The sequence below is a fragment of the Macaca mulatta genome, chromosome 12 (assembly GCF_049350105.2).
Source record: "Macaca mulatta isolate MMU2019108-1 chromosome 12, T2T-MMU8v2.0, whole genome shotgun sequence".
Classification (NCBI taxonomy): domain Eukaryota; kingdom Metazoa; phylum Chordata; class Mammalia; order Primates; family Cercopithecidae; genus Macaca; species Macaca mulatta.
This window is the reverse complement of record NC_133417.1, coordinates 112,882,753-112,895,878: the sequence shown is the minus strand read 5'-3', so window position 1 is coordinate 112,895,878 and position 13,126 is coordinate 112,882,753. Positions and strand designations below refer to the sequence as shown.

The 13,126-nt window shown below is 48.1% G+C and overlaps 1 protein-coding gene across 13 annotated transcripts in view; it reads left to right on the top strand.

The window, feature by feature from the left end:
• Positions 1-404: 404 nt before the first annotated feature.
• The window catches only part of METTL21A (methyltransferase 21A, HSPA lysine), a 48,040-nt gene continuing 35,318 nt past the window's right edge, over positions 405-13,126 (top strand). For 4 of the 13 annotated variants that reach the window (XR_003721172.2, XM_028830559.2, XM_077956474.1 and 1 more), the window contains exons 1-3: positions 2,270-2,523; positions 3,176-3,351; positions 6,006-6,117. Coding sequence is in view for 11 of the 13 variants with exons in the window: in XM_028830559.2 (XP_028686392.1) it covers positions 2,466-2,523; positions 3,176-3,351; positions 6,006-6,117 (346 nt within the window). In the remaining 2 variants the exon portion in view is untranslated. 13 annotated transcript variants of the gene reach the window in all.

Genomic DNA, 13,126 nt, shown 5'->3' with positions numbered 1-13,126 from the left:
AGAACCCGTAAGTAAATATAATGAGGCACATGTTCTACGTTAGAGCGCTGGAGAGGTGGGGAAGGTTTTGCTTTATTTTTTGAGGTCATATGCATGATTTCGGCAGAAAGGATGGAGAATAGGAAGAAGAAACAGAAGCGGCCCAAGGTTCCAGGACAGGCTTCAGGGATGAGCAGCCTGGGGTCTAGGGAGGTTTAGTAATTTCCCAAGGTCATCCCACTTAAAGAGTCAGAGGAAGAATTTAAAGTTTCCATATTTGTCTGGCCCCAAAGCCCGTACATATTCTTTCTTGTGCCCAATGCTGGTTCTCCCTGCAAAAAGGGGCAGAGAGAGAGAAAATAAGGGCAAGAAAGGGAGGTCTTAGTTAAAGTGAAAGCTGAGAGGCAAGCGCAGGAGGTAAGAGAGAAAGTAAATACTAAGAGAGAAAGCGAGAGGACCAAAAAAGAAAACGAAAAAGGTGAAGACCCTCATTGGTGGTCTTCCAAGTTCCCTTGTTACCCTCGAAGCCGCAGTCCCCAGCCTTCCGATGGAAGATTAATCTGGAGGCCGGGGACGCCGCCTACAGGACGGAAGAGGCCGGGAGAAGGAGGTTCAGGCCCCCGCCAGGCTCCCACCGCGGGCAGCAGACGCGGGCCCCGGGGGAGCTCTTAAAAATATCTGCGCTCCGGGAGGTAGGGGTTGGGGAGGTGGCGGTGGCTCACGCCTGTAATCCCAGCACTTTGGGAGGCCGAGAAGACCGTATCACTGGAGGTCGAGAGTTTGAGGCCCGTCTGGGCAACATGGTGAAACCCCGTCTCTACTAAAAATACAAAAAAAAGCCAATTAGCCGGCCGTGGTGGCGGGCGCCTGTAATCCCAGCTACTTCGGAGGCTGAGGCAGGAGAACTGCTTGAACCCGGGAGGTGGAGGTTTCAGTGAGCCGAGATCGCGCCACTGCACTCCAGCCTGGGCGACAGAGCAAGACTCCGTCTCAAACAAACAAACAAACAAAAAATCCCACAAAAATTTCTGGTGTAGGCCATTTATCCCAGCTACTCGGGAGACTGAGGCAGGAGAATCGCTTGAACCCGGAAGGCGGAGAATGCAGTGAGCCGAGATCGCGCCCTTGCACTCCAGCCTGGGCGACAGAGACTCCGTCTCAAAAACAAACAAACAAACAAACAAAAAATCAGCGCTCGGGGCCCCCTTCCATGGCCGGCTCTCGGGGCCGGGTCGCGGGTAAGGGAGTTTACCCTAGCTCGCTCTAATGTGCAGCCGCGCTGAGTGCGGCGGGCGACGTGGGGCGAGGGGGCCCTGGAGGAAAAGGAAGCCTGCCTCGGGAGGATGCCGGCCCCCGCGCGGTCCCACTCAAGGGGACCCACTTCAGCCGCGCTCTCTGCCAGGGCCTGCGGCCAGGGTGCCAGGCCCTAGACACCTTCCACGTCCAGCGTGGGTCGTCACGGGTAGGTGCGCCTCGGCATCGGGAGGAGGGAGACGGGGGCACTGGAGTCTGCAGCGCCGCCCGGGGCAGGGGCTGAGACCGAGCGCGCGCCAGGGGCAGGGGCTGGGACCGAGCGCGCGCCCGCAGCTCCGCGCTCCCGACTGCAGCCGGAGCCCGCCGCGTCCCCCGACCCATTTAAAAAACTTAACACTCGGGCGCCCACGTGTTCACTTCCCCCACCGCGCTTTAGTTGAGAAGGGTTTTGTGACTTTTCCACTCGACTGCCGCCAAGCGGGCTATTACGCCGCTTCGGACCCCATAGTGGAGACGCGGGGACCAGAGTGACCACGCATTCTTCGGAGGTAGCTTTCTTCATCACCCGCTAACCCGCCACCTTTAAAAAACAGGCACAAGGCGCAAGCGAGAAAGTCAGAGGCAGAGAGCGGCGGAGCACATGCTAGAAAGGTAACGAGCACATTCAGCGCCAGGTAGGTGGCTTTTCCCTCCGGCTGGGAGAGCCCGGGGCACCCCACGCTCTCCCTGCGCACCCGCGGCTGCTCGGCACCCCGGTCTCGCTCTCGCTCCTGCCCCCACAGCGCTTCCCTCGGCGGCCGGGGAAACGGATTAGGTCGTCCGTGTACTTGGGGATGCACGCGGGAAAACCCCGGTCCCCCCTCCCCGCAACGTCACTCCTCCTCCGCGCCACGGCCCGGCTCCGCCCTAGGCTCCGGGGACACCTGCAGGGGGCGGGGTGCCGGGAGACCGGAAACGCGTGGCTCCGGGCCGGGGCGGCCAGCCTCCGCCTCCACCTCGCGGGCTCTTTAAGGCCGGCGGTTTCCGCAGCCAGCCCGGGGCGGGGAAAGCTGAGCGCGCGGGCCCCACTCGGGGCCGCCTCCCGAGCCGTAAGTACCGGCGTGGCGACGCCTCCGCCCGGCCTGGGCGAGTCCTGGGCGCTCCGCCGGGAAGCTCACGGCGCCCCGCATGGCCGGGGGGTCCTGAGAGGCCCTGTGCCCCCCTCGCCTGGTCTCCCTCTCACCCCTGAGGGGATGCCGCAGCTCCGGGGCCCGCGGGCAGGAAGGGCGCACTGGTCGGCCCGGGAGAGGGGTGAGTGGGGGGCAGCTCTAGGGGGACCTCGGGGAGGCCTCCGAGCTCCTGCTGTCCCCGTGAGCCACTCGGAGGCCCCCAGTGTCGCTCCAGTCCCGGGAGGACGGAACTGCGGCGACCGTATATTTCTGGCTTATCAAAACGCTAACACCCAGTTTAAGGGCAGGTTCGGTCCCATTGTTATCACTATTGAAGCAGCCGATGGAGGAGGGGAGGTAGGTGGCGAAACCGTAACAAAAGAACCCGGGCCGCCCGGCTGGCTGCAGCTGCAGTCCCGACTCCCGGGTCTGGATTGGAAGCGCTGCTTTCTCCGCTTCCCTGGGGCCCTGGGCGGTCACCGCCAGTTCCACCGCCTGTGCAGCTCTGAATTCACGGAGTGGTAGCAGTGCAATGTGTAGGGTATTCTGCGGAAGTTGGAATGTTCTGGGCTTTTTTTTTTTTCCTTTCCCGAAGACATCCGTTGACACAAATGCCGAGCCAAATCTCACTCAGGTTCGAAAGAGCCATGCAAAAGAAATTGGACAAAGGCTTCCTTCACCTGTTTTTTTTTTTTCTTTTGAACTTGTAAAACAACCGTAAAAGCATTTGGAGTTAGTTAAGAGATAATGTATCTTTTGGCCAGAGCGTCACCCAGGATTCTTTTGCACGACAGGTCTGAGCAGAGGGCAGGGTGCAGGCGGAATGGCCCTGGTGCCCTATGAGGAGACCACGGAATTGGGGCTGCAGAAATTCCACAAGCCTCTTGCAACCTTTTCCTTTGCAAACCACACGATCCAGATCCGGCAGGACTGGAGACACCTGGGAGTCGCAGCGGTGGTTTGGGATGCGGTAAGTAAGCCCTGTGGGACCTCTGAAAACGTCCACACTTGCTTGTAAGACTGACTTTTAAAATTATTTTTAAAACAGCCTTATTGAGATGTAATTCACATACCATACACTTCACCTTTTTTTTTTTTTTTTTTTTTGAGACAGAGTCTGGAGTCTCGCTCTGTCGCCCAGGCTGGAGTGCAGTGGCGCGATCTTGGCTCACTGCAAGCTCCGCCTTCCGGGTTCATGCCATTCTCTTGCCTCAGTCTCCTGAGTAGCTGGGACTACAGGCGCCCGCCACCACGCCAGGCTAATTTTTTGTATTTTTTTTTTTTTTAGTAGAGATAGGATTTCACCGTGTTGGCCAAGATGGTCTCGATCTTTTGACCTCGTGATCCGCCCGCCTCGGCCTCCCAAAGTGCTGGGATTACAGGCGTGAGCCACCGCGCCCGGCCAGCTTCACCTGTTTAAAGTGCACAATTCAGTGCGGTTTTAAAAATTTAGCATATTCCCAGAGTAGTGCAACTATCACCGCTTCAATTTTAAAACAGTTTTACTATGACTGCCATTCCAAACCGGTATCCCTTACGTCACTCCTCTTGTCCCCCCACATAGATTACATTTTTAAGGTGAGTAAATGAAAGCTGAGGAAAGTTAATGACTTGCCAGTAATTACCCACTGGGTAAGAGAAGATCGGAAGGAAAGCTCCCAACTGCTTTGGACACGAATTATCTCTCTCTCTCTCTCTCTCTTTTTTTTTTTGAGACGTAATCTCTCTGTGTTGCCCAGGTTGGAGTGTAGTGGCGCAATCCCGGCTCACAGCAGCCTCCCCTTTCTGGGGTCAAGTGATTCTCACACCTCAGCCTCTGGAGTAGCTGGGGCTACAGGTATGCGCCACCACACCCGGCTAATTTTTGTATTTTTTGGTAGAGATGGGGTTTCGACGTGTTGGCCAGGCTGGTCTGGAACTCCTGACCTCAAGTGATCTGCCCGCCTCAGCCTCCCAAAGTATTGGGATTACAGGCGTGAGCCACTGCCCCGGCCGAGTTAGTCTCTTTATTCACAGAGTATTGTAAAGTGGCAGAGCCCAAAATGAAGATTATGTGTTTTAAGTTTTCCATAGTTATAATCGTTAAAAAATTGTAACTGCTTTTTCACTTCTTCCTCTCGCAGCAATGTTCTGACTTGTGCCCCTAGCATCTAGCCCAAACCTAGGACTCAGTGGGAACTCAATGTTGAATGCATGATTGGCATAAATATAGTTTGACAGTTTTAACATTGTTAGGGATGTTAAACACGTAGGAATAAAAATCTCAGTATCGTAGTAATACCACTTCTAGGAATCCAGTCCAGGTAATTACATGAAAATTACTCTGGTAATAATAAAGATATAGGCCTGGTGTGGTGGTTTGCACCTGTAATCCCAGCACTTTGGGAGGATGAGGTAGGTGGATCACTTGAAGTCAGGAGTTCGAAACCAGCCTAGCCAACATGGTGAAACCCCATCTCTACTGAAAATGCAAAAATTAGCTGTGGTGGCTGACACCTGTAGTCCTAGCTACTCGGAAGGCTGAGGCAGGAGAATCGCTTGAATCTGGCAAGCGGAGGTTGCAGGGAGCTGGGATTGCACCACTGCACTACATCCTGGGTGACAGAGTAAGCGTACATCTCAAAAAAAAAAAAAATAATGATGGGAAGTCTCCTAAATACCATGAGGAATTGCCAATTATACTCACAATATGTGGCTGTGAGAAATAAATTATAGTAAAAGTTATGTTAACTTTACATACTTCTTTCTGTAGGGTCATAAGCAAATGCTAAACCACACATCAAGTATCCAAAACTTTGGCCAGAACTTACCTTCTGATGCCCAAAATGTATGGTGAGGGCCCCTGTGGGGCGATGACCGTCAGTGACACAGCTCAGAGAGCCTTGGGCAATGTGTTACTTTTTCCCTATGGGTGAAGTTGTGGCTTTGCTGACTTGAGTTTGGTTTAGGAACTGGGCGTTCCCTTAAACAAAATCATAGAAATTGTTCACGTCAGTTCTTGCAGAATAGTTGTGTAAACTTCAAGTGTAAAAGTGCCATGATACAGTAAAAAGTTAAGTTTTCCAGGCTGGGTGTGGTAGCTCACGCCTGTAATCCTAGCACTTGGGGAAGCTGAGGCAGGTGGATCACTTGAGCTCAGGAGTTCAAGACCAGCCTGGCCAATATGGCGAAACCCCATCTCTACCAAAAAAACTACAAAAAATAGCTGAGTGTGGTGGTACATGACTGTGGTCCCAGTTACTGGGGGGCGCCGAGGTGGGAGAATCACTTGAGCTTGGGAGGCGGAGGTTGCAGTGAGCCGAAATTGTGCCACTGCACTCCAGCCTGGGTGACAGACGGACTGAGACTCTCATCTCAAAAAAAAAAAAAATAAATAAAATAAAATTAAGCTTCCAGATCCAGCAGGACCCCATTTAGTGTGGGCATCGTCTCTGGGCATTGCTGTGGGACCCTGTGCTTGCTCTAAGGGGGAGGTTACCTTGCTTCACCAGCTAAGTTCCTGTGTGTGTTAAATTGGGAATTGAACCTCGAAGTGGGAGAGGTGTGTGTGTAGCTGACCTGAAACCCTGCAGCTACTCAAGCACATGTTGACCTTAATCGTCATCACGCTGTGTTTTCACTCAGGCCATCGTTCTTTCCACGTATCTGGAGATGGGAGCTGTGGAGCTCAGGGGCCGCTCTGCCGTGGAGCTGGGTGCTGGCACGGGGCTGGTGGGCATAGTGGCTGCCTTGCTGGGTGAGTGTCATGCATTGACTCCTTAGTGAGTAGAACTCACTGAGAGGTGCATTTGCTGTTTTCTTAGCACAAAACCCATTGTGGGTTTTCCCCTTACTGGGTTATTATCTTTTGCTTATACTTATGAGTTGTGGGCCAACTGCTGGGGCTCTTAACTCCAGTGAGGCTAACAGGCTAATTTCACTCTCTCTCTAATTTCTCTCTCTAATTTCTGTCTCTTACACACACTGTTATTTATACTTCCCATGGGAGATTGCTCTGCTCCCCTCAATTCTGTGATGCCAATAGTACGGTCTTAAAGTGAGTCGATTCCAGGAGAATAATCTTACCCATGCATAGAGTTTTTTCACGTTAAGGGGCTTTCTTTCCCATAGACTATCAGATTTAACCCTGTGAGGGAGATAGAGCAGATAATCTTTTCTTCATTGCTGAGGGAACTTTCTCTTGTAGGGAGGTTTAGCCCCCACTATAGTTTGTACTGACTTCTTATTTTTAAAATTGTATGAACAGCATACAGTTCTGACTTGATATCAAGGCTTGTCATTTTAAAATTTGGTATACAGACATTAATTGAGGCCTGGAGCTGGAGCATTTTTAGGCTTCATTGTTATTTTTATTATTGACTATTGACTCATTTCTATAACTTCTGAGATATATAGTTCAAGCTATCTAATCATAAGGATAGACCAGCTTTCAAGATTCCATGTATGATATTTATCACTTCCATATTGTCACCTGGTGCTCTTGTTAAAATGCAGATTCTGATTTGGCAGGGCTGGACTAGGGCCTGGGAACCTGCATTTCTAACAAGCAGTAGAAATGTCAGTAGTGATGCCGACACTGCTGGTTCTCAGACCACACTCGGGTAGGAAGGATCCAGGATTCTAGAGTATTCTAAACTCATCACATTGTCTACAGATATTTGAGGACCAGCTAAAGCCCCTCTTTTGTTTTGCCTGTTTTCCAGAAACCCAATTCTTTTTCACTATTCCTTTTTCTGCTTAGCTGTTACTTTCCAAAATTCGATAGGGAGCATGGGCAGGGGTGGTGGTTAAAAGTCTGTATAAATTGACGGAGATGTCCGTCCTCTTCGACCACAGCACTTAAGTCATCAATGAAGCCCTGGCTGGTACACTGCCTTTTATTCTTTTCAGGTGAGCCTTATAACATCCCCATGTATGTTAGGTATTATTTTTAATTTTCATTTTTCAAACAAAGCTGGAATTCTGGGAGATTAAGCTACTTTCTGAAGTCCTGATCCCTGGAGATCTGGGACTCAAAACCAGGCTTGTTAGACACAGTTAGTTATTTTATTTTATTTATTTATTTATTTTTTGAGATGGAGTCTCACTCTGTTGCCCAGGCTGTAGTGCAATGGCACGATCTCGGCTCACTGCAGCCTCTACCTCCTGGGTTCAAGCGATTCTCCTGATTCAACTTCCTGAGTAGCTGGGACTACAGGCGCGTGCCACCATGCCCGGCTAATTTTTTGTTTTGGTAGAGACGGGGTTTTACCATGTTGGCCAGGCTGGTCTTGAACTCCTGACCTCAGGTGATCTGCCCACCTTGGCCTCCCAAAGTGCTGAGATTACAGGAGTGAGCCACTGCGCCTGGCCTATTTTATTTTTTTTCTGTAATTCCAACCTCTCTCTCTGCTGATATGAGAAGAGTTGCATAAGGGGAAATGAAGTGTCTTCTGTTTCCTCCTGACAACCAGGGCTTCATGCAAAAACTATTGGCTGGTGTATAGACATGTTAGTGTAGCAAAGTGCATAGGCTTAGTTATACTTGGTTTTGACTTTTCTTTTCATTCTTACTAGTTTTGTGACCTTGGGCAAGTTGCTTAACCTCTAAACATTGATTACCCCATCTGTACACTGTGCATAATAGTAATATTTACTCCACAGTGAGGAACCAATGAGATGTGTGTATAACATCTGCTGGCTCATTGAGTGACACAAAGGAAATGCTCCACGAGTGTTGATTACTTTCTGAGTACTGCTTTTTCTGATCTAGCAATCTGGATCTCTGAGGTTGGGAAAGTCAGAATACGGTATTTCAGATACCACCATGAAGCAAAGCATGCTTCATGGCCAGGCTACACTGTGGCCTTGTGGAGTCCTTTCCTGCCCCACTGCAAAGGGTTAATTTCTGCCTTCTTTTCCCCATAGTGCTTGGAATACCCCGCCTCTATCACAGCTCTGTCACATTTTATTGCAGGCAGGTGTTTCATGTGTCTATCTCTCCTGGCAGGCCAAGGCTCCTGAGGAAAGGGACCATGTTTCATTGTGTGGCCTTGGCCCTTGGACAACACCTACCACTCAGTATTTACTCAAATAACTCTGGAATAAGAGATGAACAAACTAGATTGAAGGCTTTTTGAAAATCACGGAAATTTATTCTGATTCAAGCAGCAGAGACAGAGAAATAATTTTTAAAATTATGAAAATATTTTTGTTATAAAACTGATGTAACTCTGTTACAAAAATAAGCTTAAAGAAAAGGGAAAAAAACTCACCAGTGATTCGAATTATTCATGACTCTGCAACATAGTTACCATTAGTATTTTGGTGTGTTTTGTCTCTCTCCATCTGTATTTTTAATCATCGTTGTAATTATGATTATATATATGTGAATATATATGTCTGTGGATGTGTGTGTGTGTTGTGTATCTGTATACACACACCTATACAAATGATGTTTTCACATTATGTCATAAGCATTTCTCTGCTACTGTATGATTTTCATACTCACTATCTGTAGTCGCTACAAAGTATTAGGCTGGAGAAGTTTTGCTGTTGGAGCCTGAGGGTAACAAGATGTTAATCTCTTCAAAATAGAATCAGTGAGTACTAAAACAGGTAGTGATTTTGAAATATCAGGAAGAGATTAATTATTATTCTTTTAAAAGTAGCTTCCCTTTTTGTAACCGTAGTCATTTATTCCTGAATTTGGGGAGAACCCACCACAAGCCTGGTGGTCCACTGGTTGGAGCAGTAAACAGGCTGGCAGGTGTCCCTGGAAGCTTACGTTCTGAGTTTAGTGGGTAGAGGTAAAGAAAGAACACACACACACACACACACAAAAGCAGTGCTATGTAGATATTTATATAGGGTGATGAGACTTTCCTGTTAAACCAGCTGCTAATTCCTGAGCAGTTCCTGTGTTCTGAGGACTGTGCATTACACCCTTTCATTCTCACAGTGACCCTGCATGGTAAGTAGGCCTTACCTACTTATAGCACCCTTCCATTGGTGAAAGGAAGGCTGCTTGGAGGGTAAGTAACTTGCCTGAGGTCACAAAGCTAATGGATTGTGCTTAGAATTTGAATCCAATCTGACTCTCAAACCCTGGTTCTTAGTTTGAAAATCTCCCTGGCCTTAATGCTACTTGGAACTATAGTAGTCCCCCCTCATCTGTGATCACTTTCCCCGGCTTCAGTTACCCACTGTCAGCCTTGGTCTGAAAACACGTGACTAGAGTATGATATTTTGAGAGAGAGAGAGAGAGAGAGAGAGAGAGACCACATTCACATACCTTTTGTTGTTGTTTTTGAGACGGAGTCTCACTCTGTCACCCAGGCTAGAGTGCAGTGATGCGATCTCGGCTCACTTCAACCTCCGCCCGCTCCCTCCCACCCCCCACCCCCGTTCAAGCAATTCTCCTGCCAGGCTAATTTTGTTTTGTATTTTTAGTAGAGATGGGATTTCACTGTCTTGGCCAGGCTGGTCTTGAACTCCTGACCTTGTGATCTACCCATAACTTTTATTATGGTATATTGTTATAATTATCCTGCTTCATTATTTATTGTTTATCTCTTACTGTGCCTAATGTAGAAATTAAACTTTACCATAGGTGTATACATATCGGAAAAACATCTTATATACAGGGTTTGTTACTATCTGTGGTTTCAGGCATCCACTGGGGGTCTTGGAACATATCCCTTGCAGATAACAGGGAACTGCTGTATCCATAGAATAAAAACACCCCATCTTGAAGATAGGAGGATTCTGTAAATTGGGATGGGGTCAGGGAATCTGAACTTTAAAAGCTTCCCATGTGATTTGATGCCCAGCCAAGCCTGTGGACCACTGTCTTGAAATATAATGCTCAAGAAGATCCTATCTTCAACTTTTCTGTAATTCGAGTGCAAATCTCAGCTGAACTTTTGGCTTGTGTGTTTAACTGAAAGCTGGATATCTGTCCCTGGCTATTTCCCAGCACCTCAAATGGTATCTGTTTAAACCCAAACTCTTCTCTTTCTAAACTCGTTCTTCTTCCTTTATTCTGAGTTGGCATCGCCTTCCAAGTAGTCACTGCCCCCTCAACTCCTTGACTCCCCTTCTACCTCCCCTACCCCTTGGAGTCCCACTGATTCTGTCTTTTAACTGTTTCCTGGATCTGTCTCTCTCTGTCCCCTCCCACTGCCTGGCTTGAGCTCTCATCATCTGTCACCTGCCTGCATGACCACATCACTCTTTCACCTGGCCTATCTGCCTCTGTTTGTCTTTTTAAACCTACTTTCTCAATAGCTGTTAGAGTGGCCCATCTAAAATGCAAAATTGATGGCATGACCTGTGCTTGAAAGCTTCTTTGGCTTCCCACTGCCTGCCTGCAGGCTAAATCCCAGCTGTCTTAGTAAGGCTTTGTTATCTCATCCTGTCTGACTCTTCAGCCTCACTTTTTCTCAGCAAGATTGCAGTGCATGAAGTTCCTGGACACACATCCTGCTCTGGCCTGTCCCATCTGCCTTGGATGCCCTTTCTTCACACCTTTCCCTTGGTTCATGCCTCATCTTTTAAGTGTAAGCTCAGATTTCCCTTCCTTTGGGAATTTTTCTTTGAACTCTGCTCCTCTTGAAGAATTTCTCCTTTGTAATTTCCTATGCACACTCATGCTTCTATTATTTTTCTTCCCACACGGCATCACAACTGTGTTTATGTGTCTCTCCCGTGTGAGACTTTGAGTTCTGGGTAAGGACTTTCTTCCTCATCTTTGTATCTCTAGCACATAGTATGTGCTTGAATGTTTGCATGAATAAGGTGTTATAAAACTAAAACAAAAAGTGCTGACATGTTTATACATTCTTTTCCCATTACTAATTGACAGCATACTGTGTTGTCTTATTGGGTCAGTTTCCATTAGTCTTTTCTGAACTAAATACTGTCTCACCCTCCTTACCCAGCATAAATCTCACGGGCAGTCATTTTATCACCATCTTCATGTACGGTTGACACCGACACCCTGCCTTTCCTTGCTTCAAAACAAGCCAGGTTAACTGCAGCCTTCCACTGTCCCCGGTCTGTGCCTCTGTGGCTGAGAGGGGCTGAAGGAAATGCTGCTGCTGGGTTTCACTGTATTTTTTTTTTTTTTTTTTTAATAGGAAGTTTTACTCTTGTCGCCCAGGCTGGAATACAGTGGAGTGATCTTGACTCACTGCAACCTCTGCCTCCCAGGTTCAAGCCATTCTCCTGCCTCAGTCTCCTGAGTAGCTGGGATTAGAGGCGCCTGCCACCACACCTGGATAATTTTTTTGTATTTTTGGTAGAGACAGTTGGCCAGGCTGGTCTCGAACTCCTGACCTCAGGTGATCCACCCATCTTGGCCTCCCAAAGTGCTGAGATTACAGGTGTGAGCCACCGCACCCAGCCAGATATTCTATTTTTAAAAAAACATCTTACTGCCTATCTCTCACTTGAATGTAAGTTGTGTGAGGGGAGAGGTTTCTGTCCTGTGGCTGATGGTAGTCATTCAGATATGTGTGGAATTACAGGGAGTGGTCAACTGACATTAAGATCCTATTCAGACTTCTGGAATACCTACCAGATTAGAAGTAGTCTTTGAAATGCCTGGGACAGACATTAGAGAAGGCCTTTATGAGCTGGTAAAATGAATACTGAGGTGATGAGCAGATGACTCAGTCACTCCAATATTGCCTGTAGAGTGCTCTGTGTACTGTTAAGAAATTTCAGAGATACAGTTCTAACTCAAACCCTGGAAAAGGCTGTCTGCATTTTTTTTTTTTTTAAGAGATAGGGTCTCGCTCTGTTGCCCAGGCTGGAGTGCAGTGGCATGACCATGGCTCATTTCTCACATGACAAAATACCAAAAATAGGGAAGGCCTGTTTTGTGAGGTTAAAATTTTAAAAAAGAATGATACGGCTGGGTATAGTGGCTCAGGCCTATAATCCCAGCACTTTGGGAGGCCAAGACAGGTGGATTGCTTGAGCCCAGGGGTTGGAGGCCAGCCTGGACAACATGGCAAAACCCTCTCTGTATATTTCTAAAAAAAAAAAAAAATCATAGAAGAGAGAAATTGGCTATTAAGAAATCCCAGTCCACCTCTCCTTAGGCTGTTATGAAGCAGCCAATCTGTATGTGTTTATGTAATACATATATAATCACTGAAAAATTACTGAATTGTATGACAGTAATGTAAGTGAAAATACTTGTTCTTTAAGTGCTAAGTTAAAGTTGCTCTTTTTTTTTTCCTTTTTTTTTTTTTTAAGACGGAGTCTCACTGGGTTGCCAGGCTGGAGTGCAGTGGTGCGATCTCAGCTCACTGCAACCTCCGCCTCCAGGGTTCAAGCAATTCTCCTGCTTCAGCCTCCTGAGTGGCTGGGACTACAGGCGTGCGCCACCACTCCCAGCTAATTTTTTTGTATTTTTAGTAGAGATGGGGTTTCACCATGTTGGTCAGGATGGTCTTGATCTCTTGACCATTGTGATCCGCCTGCCTCGGCCTCCCAAAGTGCTGGGATTACAGGCATGAGCCACTGTGCCTGGCCTAAAGTTGTTCTTTAAGTGCAGCCTTGACCTCCTGGGCTCCAGAGATCCTCCCACCTCAGCCTCCTGAATAGTGCCACCATGCCTGGCTAATTTTTTAATTTTTTGTGGAGATGGAGACTCTCTATGTTGTCAGGACTGGTCTTGAACTCCTGGGCTCAGGTGATGCTACTGCCTCAGCCTCCCAGAGGGCTCGGATTACAGGTGTGAGCCACTTGGCCTG